At 43.0% G+C, this 18815-nt stretch overlaps 1 protein-coding gene across 2 annotated transcripts in view; it reads left to right on the top strand.

The window, feature by feature from the left end:
- Positions 1 to 14151, top strand: part of MYOM3 (myomesin 3) — a 52262-nt gene extending 38111 nt beyond the window's left edge. For both annotated transcript variants that reach the window (XM_039363019.1, XM_039363020.1), the window contains 10 exons: positions 1790 to 1857; positions 2384 to 2494; positions 4078 to 4165; positions 5491 to 5529; positions 6343 to 6448; positions 8107 to 8270; positions 10158 to 10194; positions 10905 to 10927; positions 12603 to 12658; positions 13257 to 14151. In XM_039363019.1, coding sequence (XP_039218953.1) covers positions 1790 to 1857; positions 2384 to 2494; positions 4078 to 4165; positions 5491 to 5529; positions 6343 to 6448; positions 8107 to 8270; positions 10158 to 10194; positions 10905 to 10927; positions 12603 to 12658; positions 13257 to 13532 — 968 coding nt within the window. In that variant the 3' untranslated portion in view covers positions 13533 to 14151. The remainder of the gene's footprint in view (positions 1 to 1789; positions 1858 to 2383; positions 2495 to 4077; positions 4166 to 5490; positions 5530 to 6342; positions 6449 to 8106; positions 8271 to 10157; positions 10195 to 10904; positions 10928 to 12602; positions 12659 to 13256) is intronic.
- The last annotated feature ends 4664 nt before the right edge of the window (positions 14152 to 18815 follow it).

Here is an 18815-nt window from a genome sequence, read left to right as displayed (position 1 = left end):
TAAATTTAATAAATAAATAAATCCTTCTTACTTGCCCAGTGCAGTCCAATCAAAATACTCAGGATTTTGGGGTTAATCGTGATATTTGATTATGGGTGTGGAAAGTCCACATGCAGAACCACAGACATAGCCTAAAAGCAGGGGAACAGGGTGACCTTTTTATTCCAGCAAGATATTTCTAACAATTAGGAAATCATTAAATGATACACAGCAATGTGGGGATTTCCCCTCTTTTGCTTATGAGGAAATAGGGGAATTTTCCATTCATTTCTTAGACAAGCTCAATCAGGAAGCAAAGTAGTTTTGCAATAACAAGAAAGACTGGCTTTTACCTGCTGAACTGATGAAATACTTAGCAAAAACGTCTATATCTTTACCGGGTAGCAGGCTGATATATCATATAAACATGGCGTTGGGAAAGCTAGTTTCAAAGGTGCAGGTAGTCTTTGACTTACAACCATTTATTCAGCGACTTATGGCCCTTTTTCACACTCACGACCTTTGGTGATCAAAATTCAGGCACTTAGCAACTGGTATGTATTTATGACAGTTGCAGTGCCCTGGAGTTGTGTGATCACCTTTTGCAAGGTGACAAGCAAAATCAAACTAGGGAAGCCAGATTCACTTAATAAGTGTGTCCCTAACTTAACAACTGCAGTAATTCACTTAACAACTTGCAACAAAAGGTCCTAAAATGGGGCAAAAATTCACTTAACAATTGTCTTGCTTAGTAATAGAAAGTTTGGGCTCAGTTGCAGTCGTAAGTCAAGGGCTACCTGTAATTCAAGAAAATTTAGCCCTTTCCATATTCGTCACTGCAACACCCAGGCATTGTTGAAGAGATACAAATCTTGTCCACATTACTGGGTGTTTTTTTGGCACAATTATACCGTAGTTGATTGACTCTAGAACAGCGGTTCTCAACATTTATGTGACGGCGACCCCCATCACACAAACGTTATGCGCGGTGGCGGCCCCCATGCGCGGCGGCGCCCCTGTGCATGCCGCGCATGTGCGGTGCCCCGTGCGCGGCGCACATGCGCGGCGCCCCTGTGCGCGGCACACATGCGCGGAAGCGCCCCGTGTGCGGCGCACATGCGCGGCGGCGCCCCGTGCACGGCGCACATGCGCGGCGGCGCCCCCGTGCACGGCGCACATGCGTGCCCCCATGCGCGGCGCACATGTGCGACCCCCGGAGGCGCGGCGTCGCCCCTGGAGGGGAGAAAATGGCAGATCGCCGCCTTTGGCGACCCCCGAAAAATGGTCGATCGACCCCAAATGGGGTCGCGACCCATAGGTTGAGAACCGCTGCTCTAGAAGATGCTATAAAAGCTAACTGCAGAAATGGTTTCAGTCCAGTTTCCACCTTGTTTTGATATGAATGAGACACCTTTCCCTAAATTAAGAGTTAGAGCAGTGGTTCTCAACTTTTCTAATACAGTTCCCCATGTTATGGTGACCCCCAACCACTTATACATCACTGGGTGCCAGGGGTGTGGCCAAAGAAAAGGGGGGAAAATGGCGGACAGCCTTGTTTGGCGACCCCCGTGAAATGGTCGTTCGACCCCAAATGGGGTCCCGACCCACAGGTTGAGAACCACTGAGTTAGAGGATGTACTAGCTAAGTGTGGAGACCCACCATATTGTAGATGTCAAGTTGTGAAAAGTCTGAGGTCTTCTGGGCAACAGGCCACTACAAGTCCATCCCAAAGGTGCTTGGATCAGATTAATCCCTAGGTGACATCAAAAGATGTTTAGCGTTGTACTTTGTTCCCTCCTCCTTTCACAGGTCCTCATTTTATTGAACAACTGGCATGGAAGGTCACTGAAGACTGTGAAGTCCTGCTGACTTGCAAAGTAAGAACTTCTTTTCCCATAGTTGCACTTCACGAAACAAAACTAGGTTTTACAATTTTAGATGTCTTCTGCATTTGATCAAAGCCATGATGGATAGGAGTTTAATTACATGACTGATATTACAGTAGTCCTCACGTTACTTCCTTAATAGAGCCTGTCCATCATGGTCATAACTTGTAACAGTCTTAAGCATGTGACCGAGACAAATTTCAGCAGTCGTTAAATGAATCACCCGGGTCATTAAACCAACCAATGGTTTGCTAAGGGTGCAGTTTTGCCAAAAACTGGAAGTAATTGCTGGATTTTGGCAAAATTGTCATAAAATGCAGTCATGTGACAATACCAAGCACTCTAAGTATGGTCACATGACTGCGGGGGGGGGGGTATTGAGCATTGGAACTTCAAATCCAGCTGGTAAATACCAGGTCCATCGTAACTTTGAATGGTTGCTAAGTAACCAGTCGTAAGTTGAGGACTATTCTTCCTTCCTTCCTTCCTTCCTTCCTTCCTCCATCCCTTTCATTAGGCATCAAATATGAAGAAGGATACTTCTTTTCAATGGTTCTTTGATAACAAAGCCCGCTCAGATGGTCAATATAATTCAAACACAGGAGCTGGACTCCTACAGATTAAAAGGGTAAGTTTATCCTGAGTAACTGTTAATGATTAAATTAATAAAATTACATACCAAAACAGGAAAGAAATGGAATGTCATAAATGAAAGAACAGAGCTGGAGTTTGTCGCTATAGCTTTTTCCAGTTTCATGCCACTTTAGACATTCATATTCCACAGACAACACTATTTCCCCATTACTGTTACCCACAAATGGGAGAAAGCATGGCTTCTTCCCCCATCATGGGTGTTTTAAAACATACTGTAGAACAGGGGTAGTCAACCTTGGTTCTTTTATGAGTCGTGGACTTCAACTCCCAAAATTCCTGAGCCAGCTGTGCTGGCTCAGGAATTCTGGGAGTTGAAGTCCACGACTTATAAAAGAGCCAAGGTTGACTACCCCTGCATAGAACCTACCAGGTAAACAATCCATAACTGGACAATATGTTTGTTAGGACCAAACAAAATAGCAGTAAAAGTGTGGAGACTTTTGAATTCTGCAGAATTCTTCATCAAGAGAAATGTTAGAGAAATAAAAAATGAGTAAGAAGCAAAGAACACCCCAAAATTAGGGCTGTTTCTTTTTTTTTTTAAATGAATAACAGACTTATACCTGGCTCCCTTCAGATTTTGTATTCTTTCTATAACTTCAAAAATCATGTTGTCCATGAAAGGTGCTATTCACAACTTAACAACATTGGAAAGAATGAAAAGACCTTGTTCTATGAGACTTGTCCACAGCTTGCACCTTGTTAAGCCTAACATCATCATCATCATCATCAAGTTGGAAGGGACCTTGGAGGTCATCTAGTCCAACTCCCTGCTCAGGCAGGAAACCCTATACCGTTTCAAATAAATGGCTGTCCAATCTCTTCTTAAAAACCTCCAGTACTGGAGTGCCCACAACTTCTGGAGGCAAGTTGTTCCACTCATTAAGTGTTCTCACTGTCAGGAAATTTCTCCTTAGTTCTGGGTTGGATCTGTTCTTGGTAAGTTCCAACTGCTACTTGTTGTCTAGCCCTTGGGTGATTTAGAGAATAGATTAACCCCAACCCCTCTGTGATAGTTCCTCAAATATCATCCCCACTAGTCCTTCTCTTTGTTAAAGTAGATGTACCTAGTTCTCACAATTGTTCGTCATACGGTTACAGGGAATGGCAAAACGAGACTCTGACACTCACTTGACCTATCTGTACCCATAGATATTGAAAAATCTTTATTTTTTACAAAAATTAATTGATACAGTCATCCATCAATTGATATTTTCTGTGTAATTTCAAGATACTTCATTTTCTAACCTGTACTTGCATTCACACAACATCCTACACCACTATGGAATTCTGGGAGTTGAAGTCCACATGCCTTAAAATTGTCAAGGTTGAGAAACACTGTCCTACACTAATTAAAAATAGGTGGGCCTCTTTGTGCTTTGTGTGTGTAATGTAGGGACTCATAGTGTGAGCCAGACCACCCCATTAAAACATTACGTAGTTCATTCATTTGATCATTGAGATGTACGGGTACACAGCTGCAACTGAGTTTTTCTAACCTGGATTTAGCCTTTAATGTGTTGTGTGAACCCAGACATCATCTCTATATTTTGCTAGATTACCAAAGCAGACAAAGGAGTCTACAAAGCTGTGGTTTCTGATGACCGTGGGCAAGACATAACCCAACTTGATCTTACAAAAGAAGGTACGATCCTTTTTTCCTCACTGGTCGAACTATTAATTGTTCATTCAAAGTAGACTTCCCAAATCTGGTGCTTTGATGATGTTTTGTGCGAGTCCCACCCAATTTGGCCAAAAGAAAGCAGGGGAATTTAAATTCAGCATGACAATCAGAAAGGAGAAAGTGAAGACAGACGAAACATTTTCAAATGCTCCTTTGCTTTGCACACTGAGGACCTCTATCTGTCATAGAGGGCTGGGGAAAATATTTAAGATCTTTCCGGTTCACCACCAGTCAGCTAACCAGGATTGAGAATGACACCATGTGAATTCAGAGGCATATCCAAGCTTTTACTGATGTAACATTTTCATTAAACCATGCTGGGGGTAAGCAGTCTTTCAAAGAAGCTGGTCTGTTGGCGAGATTCTGAGAGTCAGTGGGGTGTTGTAATTGGGATCTTATATTAGCACCTACACAATCTTTAGCCATGAAGGATGATGATCTCTTGGCTTAACCTTGCTTCAAAGATTGTCATTTGATTGTTGTGAATGTCCAGACAATGTGATCCCCGTCCAGTTCATGTCGGAGGCACTGCATAAGGCGCTTCCGGGTTAAAAGGATTAGCTGGTGACATCACTATTCCCCAGGGCAGGGGTAGGCAACCTTGGCTCTTTTATGACTCGTGGGCTTCAACTCCCAGAATTCCTGAGCCAGCCAAGCTGAGGGGAAAAAGAGAGGTTTCCAAGCTGAGCCATGCTGGCTCAGGAATTCTGGGAGTTGAAGTCCACGAGTCATAAAAGAACCAAGGTTGCCTACCCCTGCCCTAGGGGATGCGCATGAGGGAGCTGGAGCTGATGACAGGAGCTCACCCCACCACACAGCTGCACTCGGGTATCAAACGTGGGCTTGCTAACTTCCAACCCAGCATCCCTACTATGTGAACCACCCACTCTTAACAATGTGATGATGTAAAATATGGGAGAACTGGCTTTTTTAAATCTGGATTTGAGAAAGGTTTGCCATAGTGGAGTAGAAAGAAAATATTTTTTTTATATTCATTTATTTAAAGTCTCATCTGCACTTGTCTGGATTTTCTGCCTCTAAACAGTAGAAAACCATGATGTTGATTTTTGGAAGTTTTGATTGGGATGACCTCTGGGGTCAGGAACCGCAAATATTCCTCAGGTTGGTCCTGCTCTAAATGAAATCTTTCCTTGTCGTTCAATAGTCAGTAATAAATTTCTAAGGAAATCCAACTTTAGCCAGGGCACAACTAAACATTATCTACAATGGCTTGCTTGATATGTGGTGCTATTTTTTACTATTATGTGATGCATTCTGTTTTACAGCATTTGACGATATCCTCAAGGAGCTGGCCAGAATCAGTAGTAAGTTGCTGATCTTCAGACCCTGTTCTGGTGGCATTTATTGTACCCAAGGCACAAGAGATAGGATTCCCCTTCCAAAAAGTGGCCTTCTTTGGACTTCCCTTTGGATTTGGACCTCCAGTTTCATCAATCCCAGGCAGCCAAGGATTGTGGGAAATAGATTCAAAGCATGTGGAGGGCCCTTGGATTCCTGTCCTTGCTGTAAAAAAATAGAATTAGTTTTATTTATCAGGGGAGGCCTCATTCTCTTTCTGAAATCTCTCTCTCTCTCTCTCTCTCTCTCTATCTATCTATCTATCTATCTATCTATCTATCTATATCTCTCTCTCTATCTATCTATTTCTCTCTCTATCTGTCTCTCTATTTCTCTGTCTCTCTGTCTCTCTTTTTCTCTCTCTCTCTCTCACTCTCACTATCTATCTATATCTCTCTCTATCTATCTATCTATTTCTCTCTGTCTGTCTGTCTCTCTCTCTATTTCTCTGTCTCTCTGTCTCTCTTTCTCTCTCTCTCTCACTCTCACTATCTATCTATCTATCTATCTATCTCTATCTATCTATCTATTTCTCTCTGTCTGTCTCTCTCTCTATTTCTCTGTCTCTCTCTCTCTCTCTCTCACTCTCACTATCTATCTCTCTCTCTCTCTCTGTCTATCTATTTCTCTCTCTATCTGTCTCTCTATTTCTCTGTCTCTCTTTCTCTCTCTCTCTCTCTCTCGCTATTTCTCTCTCTCTCTCTTTCTCTCTCTCTAACTATCTATTTCTCTCTCTCTCTCTCTCTCTCTCTCTCTCTCTTTTTTTTTTTTTTGGTTAGTTCTTTCTGCATCTCCTTTGAAAGTGCAGCCGACTGTAGAAGGTATCAAGATCTACAGTGAAGTAAAGTACTACACAGATGCCATGAAGACCACCTGGCACCACAAGTATGTGCTTTTATTTTGTGACTGTAAATGTGTAGGGTAAGGTGTTCCTATGGGACAGACAGAAGATGCAAAGATATAAGCTAAGCTTAAGGAGACAGATGCCCACCCAGACTTAGCCAGGACCCTTCCTTTTTGTGGGATCTCTTTTCTCCTCCCTGCTCAACATCCTGTAGATCAGTGGTTCTTAACCTGGGCGATATTGCCCCCCAGGGGGCGATTTTGTTTTTCGGGGGGGCGATGGAACGAAAAGGGGGCAATATGGGGGCGATGGAGCGAGAAGTTTTGGGGACACTTTTGAGACTTTTTCGTACAGTGAATCGCTGTATATCTGTCGTACAAAAACATCAGATCGCTCGCTCTTAGTGGATTGAATTGTGTTTTCAAATGTTCCTCCAGCTAGCTTCAGTACAGAACGCCGTACATATGTGAATACGCATCGCTTATTTTCATGCGCATTGTGCAGCAGCCTCTACCCGTACAGTGATGCGCCATTGGCCAGAATATGGGAGATATGGGAAAAAGATTGGAAATAAATTATTTGCATCGATATGTCCTGATGACAGTTTTAAAGAAAACAAAAAAGTGTTTGCATAAATTGAAGAATTATTTCCTATGTTGTGATTGAGAGGTTATGTTGGGGGAGGGGGGGCGATGACAACTTCCTCATTGGCTCAAGGGGGCGATTTGTTCAAAAAGGTTAAGAACCACTGCTGTAAATCATCAGGAAACCTTCAGCCTTGCCAAGGTTATTTGCTCCAACTGAGCAGGACAATGAAGATTCATCTGATTCAGGTTCTTAATACTACTTTGCTCCAGAGCTAAGAGTAACTACAGATGATTTTGTGGTGGAATGTAGTCTGGATTCCCAGGAGGGAGGGGCTGCATTCCAGAGGAGCAAGAGACAGAAAAGTTTAGATAGCTCGGTTGGTAGGGAAAGAGTCAAGATTGCTCCTTCCTAGTAATTCTCAGCATCTTAAATGACACAAGTGATTGCTTTAGTTTGGCAAGGTTTCTGCCTATAGGTGAGGAACAATAAAAGAAATTGCTTAGAAGTAACCCTGTGTGTTTTTCTTGGTTTTTGAAGCTTGACAAGTTTAGAGCACAGGTGAAATAACCACAGTCTACCTGTAGCTCATGGTGGCCTGCCTTGGGATAGCGGCAGCTCAGATGGTTAGGACGCTGAGTCAAAAGACCATTGGAGGTTGACAGCTTGGCAGTTCAAAATCTGAGTGCAAGTGATGTGACGGAACGAGCTCCCATCAATTTGCCCCAGCTCCTGCCCACCTTGCAGTTTGAAAGCATGCAAATGCAAGTAGATAAATAGGTACCACTTCAATGAAGTGGAACCCTCTCGAGCATCCCCTGGCCAACGGTTGATGACACCAGCTAATTCTTTCAACCCAGAAGCACCTTGGTAGGCAGCTTTGTAAGGCTACCATCATTAAGATGTTTATAGCATAGCAATAAACCCCAAATGAAAAAGAGATATTGTTTAGAGCAAGGATATCCAATCTTGGCAAGTTTAAGACTTGTGGACTTCAACTCACAAAATTCCACAGCCAGTCGAAGTCCACGGGTCTTAAAGTTGCCAAGGTTATACAATTAGGATTTAGAGGCTGTATATTAATTGACAACCTAATCTCCTGCTGTTCCTTCAGTGACAAGCGTCTGGAAGGAGGAGATCATTTGAAAGTAGGAACAACCATGGACCAGGTTTGGCTTCACATCCTTGATCCCAAAGAGTCCGACCGAGGCAAATATACCCTGGACCTCACGGATGGGAAAGAAATGCGCAGATTGACAACTGACCTATCTGGGAAAGGTAAAAATCCCATCACCTTCTAGCACTGATGGTGTTACCCGGTGGGGTAATGAATCATCTTCAAGAAAATCACAAAGCTGAGAGAGCACAAGGACCACATATTATAGACTTCTCGTGAGAGCAAGGTCTTTGCATAATCCATCTAAAATATTGGTGCTGTTTAGGATTGATTTGTTCTAGGTTTCATTTGTTTGTTTTCTTTGCTGTCTGTGATATTCTCAGGCATCTTTTGCAAGCTTCAAAAGCATCAATACTCTTTCAAAAGCCAGCTTTTCCTTACACAGCATGGCAATTTATTTTTACAGATTATTAGAAGATTGCCCTTTACCTATGCTATAGCTGAACCCTTCTATGTTTCCCTTTCATTCTTTTTTATGGGAAGTTGATGACTTACAACGGTTCATTTAGTGACCGTTTGAAGTTGCAACAGCACTGAAAGAAGTGACTTAGGACTGTTTTTTACACTTAGGACCATTGCAGCATCCCTATGGTCACGTGATCAAAATTCAAACGCTTGACAACTGACTCATATTTAAGACGGTTGCAGCATCCCAGGGTCAGGTGACCCACTTTTGCAACTTTCTGACAAGAAATCTCAATGGGGAAGGCCAGACTCACTTTACAACCGTATTACTAACTTAAGAACTGTAGTGATTCATTTAACTGTGGCAAGAAAGATGGTAAAATGGGGCAAAATTCAGTTATCAAATGTCTCACTTAGCAACAGCAGTTTTCAGCTCAATTGTGCTTGTAATTCAAGGAATTGTTGTTGTTGTTAGTTGCGAAGTCGTGTCCGACCCATCGTGACCCCATGGACAATGTTCCTCCAGGCCTTCCTGTCCTCTACCATCTTCTGGAGTCCATTGAAGCTCACGCCTCCTGCTTCAGTGACTTCATCCAGCCATCTCCTTCTCTGTCATCCCATTCTTCTATTGCCCTCCATCTTTCCCAGCATTAAGCTCTTCTCCAGTGAGTCCTTCCTTCTCATTAGGTGGCCAAAGTATTTGAGTTTCAACTTCAGGATCTGGCCTTCTAAAGAGCAGTCGGGGTTGATCTCCTCTAGGACTGACCTGTTGGATCGCCTTGCAGTCCAAGGGACTCGCAGGAGTCTTCTCCAGTACCAGAGTTCAAAGGCCTCAGTTCTTTGGCGCTCAGCCTTTCTTATGGTCCAACTTTCACAGCCATATATTGCAACTGGGAAAACCATGGCCTTGACCATACACACTTTTGTTGGCAGGGTAATGTCTCTGCTTTTTAGTATACTGTCTAGATTTGCCATAGCTTTCCTCCCCAGGAGCAAGCATCTTTTAATTTCTTGGCTGCAGTTCCCATCTGCGGTGATCTTGGAGCCCAGGAAGATAAAATCTGTCACTATCTCCATTTCTTCCCCATCTGTTTGCCAGGAATTGAGAGGGCCGAATGCCATGATCTTGGTTTTCTTAATGTTGACTTTCAAGCCAACTTTTGCACTCTCCTTCTTCACCCGCATCAAGAGGCTTTTTAGTTCCTCTTCACTTTCTGCCATTAGAGTGGTATCATCTGCATATCTTAGGTTGTTGATATTTCTCCCAGCAATCTTAATTCCAACAAGTCAAGGAATACCTGAATTAATTTTGATTTTAATTTCTAATGATATCTTTTCTTTTCTTTTCAATGCAAATTCCCCTGACAGCTTGTGTGAGGACTTGAGTGCTTCTGTTTGAGAGTATAATTAAAAAAACTGTATTTATCTATGATAATTCTGGGTTCTAATGGCAATTCCTATAACTGCCTTAATATATAAAAATAGATATTGAAATGGAAACATTTTATTAGCTCTTTTTCCACAGTGCATATAGTTGCCATTTCTTCAAGCCAACCCTTTTCTTGCTTGCTTGCTTTCTATAGCTTTCGATGATGCCCTCGCCGAACATCAAAGGCTGAAGTAAGTAGAGTGAGGTTGTGGCTTGGGGGGGGGAAGAGGGGATGGTTCTGCACAAGAGTGGGCACGCACGCTCATGCACACAGATCCACTTGCACAAGCAGTTCCAAACAGGCCACAGGCCAGAACCAAACTATGGCCTGGGATGTCAGTGCTGCTAACATTGGGTGTTCTTGCTTTGACAACATATGAAGATGCAGCCTTTTTCTTTCTTATGCTTTACTCTTAGAATTAGATGATACTGGGGGAGGGAAGATGAATGTGATGGGAGTTAGTTAGACATAAGAATATTGTAATAGTGTGTGAACTCAGGGCTTTTGAAATAAGAGATGATAAGAAATGGTGGGTTGGAGTAAAGGAGGGAAAGCCTGCATTTCAAATTAATTGGAGAATGTGATTTATGACTGTTAATTGGAGGAGGGAATTGTGCTTTGATACTATGTGCTTATGGGAGGGGAATCCAGTTTTTGGCTTCAACTATGTTAGTGCCGAAGCTATGGCATGGGGATTGGATACCTCCTGCTGTAAGATCTGGTGGATGGATGCTTTAGCTAAGAAACCTGACACATCCAGTACTTGGGATTGTTGTGTAGCCAAAATGTAGTAACTCCAGGGCTGGGAGACGGGTCTTGCATTTAATCCTGTGGTTTCTTTGGTGAAATTTAGGTACTGTGTGTGACATAAAAATGCCTTTTGTTTTGTTTTCCTTGTAGGCAAGCAGCTGTTGTGGAGGAATGTGAGTATAAAAAGATGCAACTTTTGCTGGTTTGGTTTTTTGTTTTTTTGTTTTTTGTCTGTTGCAGTCATGGGAGATGGGTTTGTTTTATCTAGCCACCTACTCGCCGTCTCTAGGTGGCTTACAAACAGTAAAAACACAAAATAGAAAAAAATAAAAATAGTAAAAAAAAAAAACAAGAAGTCCACCCTGGATACCCTGGAGACAGTACACAAATAAAAGGGCAACCAGTATGACTCAGCTTACTTTGAATCCAGGGTGTCTTTTCAAATCTGCTGCTTTTACAAAGTTGGAAGCAGCACAAATCGAAAGGAAATAAATATTCCTTCAACAGCAAGGGATCTTCTCCAACAAAGATGCACCTCCAGAGGTGCTTGGGTTACCTGAAAAAACTCCTGGTTTGAATTTCACACTTCAAGCCATTCCTTCCCATCTATCTAACCTGATCCTCAACTGAACAAATATATTTACCATACACAACATTCCTTCAGCCAGTCAGTGAATTACCCAACATCCTAGGTTCACACAAAACAGCAAATTGCAAAATAATCTGATGGCTTGGGTTAATGCAACATCCCAAGTTGCAAAGAAGCAGACTGAGATGAACATCAACCCAGCTCAAGGCGTTGTGTGAATGCAGTTACTCAGTTTGTAACTGAAGTACCTTGTACATAAAAAAAAAAAAACAAGCAAGAACTTTTCTAGAAAAGATTAGACAACCATTTGTGCTGGATAAGTATAAGGCAGGGGTAGGCAACCTTGGCTCTTTTATGGCGCGTGGACTTCAACTCCCAGAATTCCTGAGCCAGCCATGTTGAGGGGAAAAGGAGAGGTTTCCAAGCTGAGCCATGCTGGCTCAGGAATTCTGGGAGTTGAAGTCCACGAGTCATAAAAGAGCCAAGGTTGCCTACCCCTGGGATAGACGATCACCAAGGTCCCTTTCAGCCCTATGATTATTATCAGATTCTTGTTTTGCCGTTGCATGAAAGAGTCATAGAATTTAATAGATCCAATCTTTGGCCTCTGAAAAAAAAATCTGCTGTTATTGAATTGTACACTGGTTCTGCTTAAAAGCTTCTAATAACACTCACTTGCTTCCAAGGTAATCTGCTCCATACCTTGATCTTAGCAATGTAAGGCAGCCTGGACCAGTAACATGATTAACCTCTAAAGCAGCGGTTCTCAACCTATGGGTCGCGACCCCATTTGGGGTCGAACGACCATTTTACAGGGGTCGCCAAACAACGCAATCCGCCAATTTTTCCCCCTCAGGGGGCGGCACCACACACACAAAGGTTGAGAACCGCTGCTCTAAAGTATTTAGACATCCTCTGGCTAGAAAGTGGGAGACCATGAGTTCTAATCCCACCGTAGGTCCAAAGTCAGTTGAGTGATCTTGGGACAGTCACTGTCTCTCAGTCCAACTCACCTCACAGGGCTGTTGTGAGGAAAATAGGAGGAAGGTGTGTTGGATATGTTCGCTGCCCTGAGTTGTAAAAATAATAAAGATGATAGATAGATGATAGCTAGATAGCTAAATAGCTAGCTAGGTAGGTAGGTAAGGAGACAGACAGAGACAGAGAGAGAGAGAGAGAGAGAGAGAGAGAGAGAGAGACCCCAAAAAGTGGGATCAAAAACTGAATAGCCAATCATGATGTCTATTCTCCCTCTACAGACCGTGCCAAAGTGGTTCGTGGCCTTCCAGATGTTGCAACCATCATGGAAAGTAAGGTAATGAATTGTCTTGGATGGCCTCCAGCTGTGCAAATGGGGACTAACTGCTGTGGGAACCCTGAATTATATAAGGGACTCTTGCATTACCATTTATACAATATTGGCAACTGATAAGGCAGGCCTTGCAACATTCGATCTCTCTTCGTGTGTGCCTTTGTGCAATCCTTCCAGGCACCAGATTCATTGCACAACTCCAACTGTCTCTCCTCTTCTTCCCCAAAATATAAGGTCCTCAGTGTTTCCAACCATCACTTCCTGGTTCCCACAAGATCTGGTGTGAGACCCATGAAAACTCATGCAAGAATGCTGACATAGCAATCTCGTAGCATTGCAAACTTTCTAGAAAGAAATATCTATTTTCAATTTAATTTCTGGGAATCGTAGCTCCCTTTGGGGGTTCATAAGAATACCCTAACATGGGGGCAAGAGGGACAGGGATCCTAGAGGGCATAAAGGGGGCTGTCTGCCCCATACATTGGTACTGATGGACACAGTCTTACCTGTCCCCTGGGTATAACTGCCTTGCCTATCTGCCTTGCCTTTCACTCTCCAATCTGAAGTCCTACAATGAACCCTTTCTTTATTTCTAAAACAGACTTTGTGCTTGACTTGCATCATCTCTGGAGATCCTTACCCAGAAATCACCTGGTACAGGAATGAGAAGGTCATTGCCTTCAAAGATCGGTACAAGATGGAAGTGAAGGGTACCGTGATCACAATAACCATTGAGAATGTCAACAGCGAGGACACTGGGAGGTTCAGCATCCTCGTCAAGAACAAGTGGGGCTCTGAAACTGGGAAGGTGACAGTCAGCGTCTACAAGCAGGGGGAAGAGCCTCAGGAGCTGAAAGATGAGCCACCTTCTGTCTGAACCGCCCAGGTTCCGTTCTAAGGGCTTGGCCAGGTCCAGAGGGCATCACCCAATAGAAGAGGGTGGTCCTTCTTCATTGCAAAGAAAGACCCATCGCCCCATCTCCTACCCTACCATTGCCACTCTCTGAGCAGGATCATAGGCTTATGATATTTATAGATATTTTATAAAAGTCAGCCTCCAGCCCCATAAGAGGATTGGCATCAGGTCTCTTGCCTGCCTCTCAGTGTTTTTCAATGCTTTCAAACATATATCGTGTATTCCGGCGTATAAGACGACTTTTGAGAGCGTTGAAACAGCCTCTGAACTCGGGGGTCGTCTTATACACCGAGTCATCTTATACACCAGAAATAATGTAGTTTCTGGCATATAAAACGACTTTCTAGGCATGCGACTCGGCGTCGATCGTCTTATACGCTGGAAATACCGGTAGTTTCCGGCATATAAGATGACTTTCTAGGCATGCAACTCAATGTCAATCGTCTTGCAACCTGGCGTCGAACTCGGGGGTCGTCTTATATGTCGGGTCGCCCTATATGCTGGAATATACGGTATATCCAGTGAGAGGGAAGAAAGGAGAGGAGAGAGAAAAGAGTAAAGGAGGGGAGAAGGAAGTAGGAAGGTTGGAGGAGAAGAGGAGAAGTGGGGAGAAAGGGGAGTGGTGAAGGAAAGAGGAGAGGAGAGGAAGAAGAGGGAAGTAGGGAAGAGAAGAAAGGGAGAAAGAAGGTAGAGAAGAAGGCGTGTGGATACAGTGAAAGGGGAAATGGGCGAGCAACACCAAAAGTCATGGGTATGTATTTATTTCACTTTATTAAAAGTATCTTATATATGAATGTTAAAAGAATGTATGTTAACATCTGATAAATATCACGGTATATGTATGGGAGAGAGTTTGGAAAAATAAAAAATTATTTAAAAAAAACCAAAAAACAAAAACATATATATCCAGAAAGGAAATCAAGAGCCGGTGAAGATATGGCTGTTACTGGTTTTAGCTCAAAAAAAAACAACAACAAACCCCGGTATGATGAGTTCATACATTTCCGTAAGCCAGGTGGGTTTTCACCCTTTTATTGAATACATGTAGTGCTCAACCTACAGCAAGTTTTTGGAGTTACAATGGCCACTGGAAAAAAGAGACTCACCTTTACGGCCATTGCAGCATCCCCACAGTCATGTGATCGAAATTCAGGCCCTTGACAACTGAGATATATTTATAACAGTTACAGCATCTGTCTGACCTGCCCCAGGTAGGCCCCTTAGTAAGGTGACCAACTTTTTTACAATGAAAAGGAGGACACAAATAAATTGAAGGGAAAAAAATATCATAAATAAAAGAAACATTTTATTCATTGCAACAATAATACAGACAACTTGCATGTGCCAAGTTTGTCGGCCGGGTGTTTTGGCGCACTCAGCAGCAATTCCTATTGGCTTTTGAAAGCCAATAGCGGGAGTAGCACAGCTCATGCAAAAGTTGAAAACAAAACCCATCAAAAAAAAAAGAGGTGCTGGAACGCCATTCTGAGCGTTCTATGAGGGGAAAAAAAAGCCCTGCAGATTAGTCTTCAAATATCGAAAAGGAGGACATGAAGGAGGACACTTTTTGAGGGAGGACAGAACTTACAAAAGGAGCATTGTCCTCCCTAAAGGAGGACGGTTGGTCACCTTAGGACAGGGAGATGTTTCCCAGGGTCCACGGCCTCGAGTGCTGGCACAAATTGGTTCTCTGGTCTTGGTCAAACTATCATTTCCCATCACTTACTCATACACATGTATTGCCCGTTTTTCCCTCCCCCATACGCCCCCCCTCCCTCCTGGCCTTTGATGGCACGATGCCAGCAAGGCGCCAAGTTGGCACACCTGAGAGCATCCCAGGATCATATGGTCCTCACTTGTGACCTTCCCAGTTGGCTTCCGAGAAGAAAAGTCAGTGGGGGCAGCTGGATTCATTTAACCACCGCACCATGCGCTTAACAGCTGCGTGATTTGCTTAACAACTGTGGCAAAAAGTTCACAAAATTGGGCATGGCTCGCGTCACAACCACCTTGCTTAGCAATGAAAATTCTGATCCCGGTTGTGGTTGCAATTCAAGCCACAGCAGAAGGACTTCACATGCTGTATAGTGTGACGCTATTAAACAGGATGAAGTGTATATTTTGGAGTGTGATTCACATTCTTAAATCCAGTGGGTGGGATCAGGTGATGGTTAAGCTGGGCTCTATTTCACATCGAACAATATTGAATTAAAGTTCAATTTACTGTAATCAAAATGATTAGTTTCCAGGTAATGTTCAATCTATTTCCTTTCACGTGCAGAAACAAATACAAACTGGTAATTACTGTGGGAGAGCGCTGAAAGTCATTCGCCCCAAGATTTCCAAGGGGTGCCTGTGGCCCACGGGCTCAAATCATAAAATCAGACACTGTGATTTGTAAACCATAGTTTATGGCTTAGCACTATGAGCAAACCTAACTATTGTAGCTTACCAAAGAGAGAAGCAACCTAGAACTAAGGAGAAACTTCCTGACAGTTAGAACAATTAACCAGTGGAACAACCTGCCTCCAGAAGCGGTGAATGCTCCAACACTGGAAGTTTTTAAGAAGAAACTGGACAGCCATTTGTTCGAAATGATATAGGGTTACCTGCCTTAGCAGAGGATTGGACTTGATAACCTCCAAGGTCCCTTCCAGCTTTATTATTATTTTTATTTTTTATTTTTTTATTTATTTTTATTTTTTATTTATATTATTATTATTATTAAACAGAATACAATGGATCTGTTATGTGCTCTTGGCTACTTTCCTTCGTGGCCCAAGGCAAGCTCGCCTGACCAATAACCAGCCAAGACACAGTGAAGGCCTTTTGTTTTGTTTATTGCGATAAGCAGGGAGAGAAGCTTTCAAAGCTTGGTTCTCTCCATTGTTCCAACCCAAAATATTCCCTTTTTTATACAACCCTGTCCTGGCCGACGCATCCCTCCTCTTTCCCCATTGGCTGAGGTACTATGAGGTTACACTCTTTCTGTCTGCTTCTTACACATTTCCTGCTAACATATTAAATCATATTCACATGTACAATAATAATAAGAAAAATCAGACTGATTTAAATGGTTATTTTGAATTCTGTGGCTATTTATGGCCCCCCTTTTTATGACTTCTTAGAAAAATAGGTTCTTCTCTGTTTTTCAGTTCAGTATGCCTTTCCTCTTATCCAGTGGTGGAATTCAAATATGTGAACAACTGGTTCTCTGGGTGGATGCCACTTCCAGAAGTCCATTCTGGACCTGGGCAAGAAAAAAATTAGCTATCGGTTCTGCCGAAGTGGTGCGAACTGGTTGAATCCCACCGAAGGAAGGAAGGAAGGAAGGAAGGAAGGAAGGAAGGAAGGAAGGAAGGAAGGAAGGAAGGAAGGAAGGAAGGAAGGAAGGAAGGAAGGAAGGAAGGAAGGAGTGGTGGGATTTGAATATGTGAACAACCAGTTCTCTGTGTGGATGCTGCTCCTGGAAGTCCTTTCTGGGCCTGGGAAATAAAAAATTAGCTACTGGTTCTGCTGAACTGGTGCGAAGTGACTGAATCCCACCACAGGGAGGAAGGAAAGAAGGAAAGGAAGGGAAGGGAGGAAGGGAGGAAGGAAGGAAGGAAGGAAGGAAGGAAGGAAGGAAGGAAGGAAGGAAGGAAGGAAGGAAGGAAGGAAGGAGTGGTGGGATTCAATTATGTGAACAACCGGTTCTCTGTGTGGATGCCGCTTCTGGAAGTCCATTCTGGGCCTGGGCAACAAAAAATTAGCTACCGGTTCTGCTGAACTGGTGCGAAGTAGCTGAATCCCACTACTGCTCTTATCTTATTCAGCTTGTTTTCCTGTTTTTCAATTCACTATCCCTTTCCTGGCTAGCCATTTCCTCTTACAGCTATTTTTTTATATAGTTTGTCCTCTTCCCTTTCTCTAAGACTCAGCTAATTTTTTGCCTACATGTTTGCTTTATTTCCTCTGTTGATGCTACATTTTCCTGTTTCCCGTCTATTATAAGCTTGTTTCTCCACTCAGTAAGTTTCCACTGCAGCAAATTCAATTTTAAATTTCTCTTTCAATATTAAATTTTGAAGACCTTTCCTTTACTTCTATTGGATCCAATCTTATGAATGAAGGCAAATATACGTCTCCCAGGATAATCTTGCAGGATCCAATCTGGGTTGGTCACTGGGATCAGAGGTTTAGTCTTTTGAACTCATTAGCATGCATTTCCTCAAGAAACTTCTCTCTACTGGAATGTGGGCTTTGGACTAAATATTATGGGCTCCAGCATAAGCTCAGAAGACTAAACCTTTGGTCCCGGTGACCAATCCAGATTGGATCCTGCAACATTATCCTGAGAGACGTAGACTTGCTTTCATTTCTGAGAATACAATGGAAATAAACCATACAGTATCTTAGGATGATGTGTGAATGGAATCACTCAGGCCTAGCTTGAGACTGCAAATATTCACAGATATTTTTTCAGACTCAGATTCAATGATTTCCTGGCACTACTATATCTTTGCTGACTTGCTCTACCGTTTGCTAAATAAATAGTTGGATTTGGACAGTATGATTGCGATCGTATTTATTTAAGAAACATATATGGCTGCCCAGCTCCAGCACTGGGGCAGCTTACAAAAAAAAAAACAGAAATAAATAATGATGGCATTTTGCAGTGGCACTTGCATTTTTCAGTGAGACACTCCAAAGTGTGACCGCTGGATGAATGGAGGTTCCCAAGACCCTGATTTCCTGCAAGAAAAAGTGTGCACATTGATGCCCCCTCTCTCCCCATTCTGTGCATCCAGCAGATCTTTGAAGAGATTAGCTTAAATTTTAGCTTCACAAGGTCAGGACAGGAAGAAACAATGGTGTTGAGTAAAGGTGCTGAAAGTCACTGAACTCTTTGGCATTTTAGCTCAATGCGCCCCCATTGCAGGTCAGAGTATTTGCTAGCAGGGGAGAAACATCGAGTTGCAAATTGGGTATGTCTAGTTTAACGAAGAGAAGGACGAGGGGGGGCATGATAGCAGTGTTCCAATATCTCAGGGGCTGCCCCAAAGAAGAGGGAGTCAAGCTATTCTCCAAAGCGCCTGAAGGCAGGACAAGAAGCAACGGATGGAAACTAATCAAGGAGAGAAGCAACCTGGAACTAAGGAGAAACTTCCTGACAGTTAGAACAATTAACCAGTGGAACAACCTGCCTCCAGAAGCAGTGAATGCTCCAACACTGGAAGTTTTTAAGAAGAGACTGGGCAGCCA

This window comes from Crotalus tigris, unplaced genomic scaffold, assembly GCF_016545835.1.
Source record: "Crotalus tigris isolate CLP2741 ecotype Arizona unplaced genomic scaffold, ASM1654583v1 scf7180000019504.1669754, whole genome shotgun sequence".
In the NCBI taxonomy this organism is placed as follows: Eukaryota; Metazoa; Chordata; class Lepidosauria; order Squamata; family Viperidae; genus Crotalus; species Crotalus tigris.
This window is presented reverse-complemented; position numbering and strand designations above follow the sequence as displayed.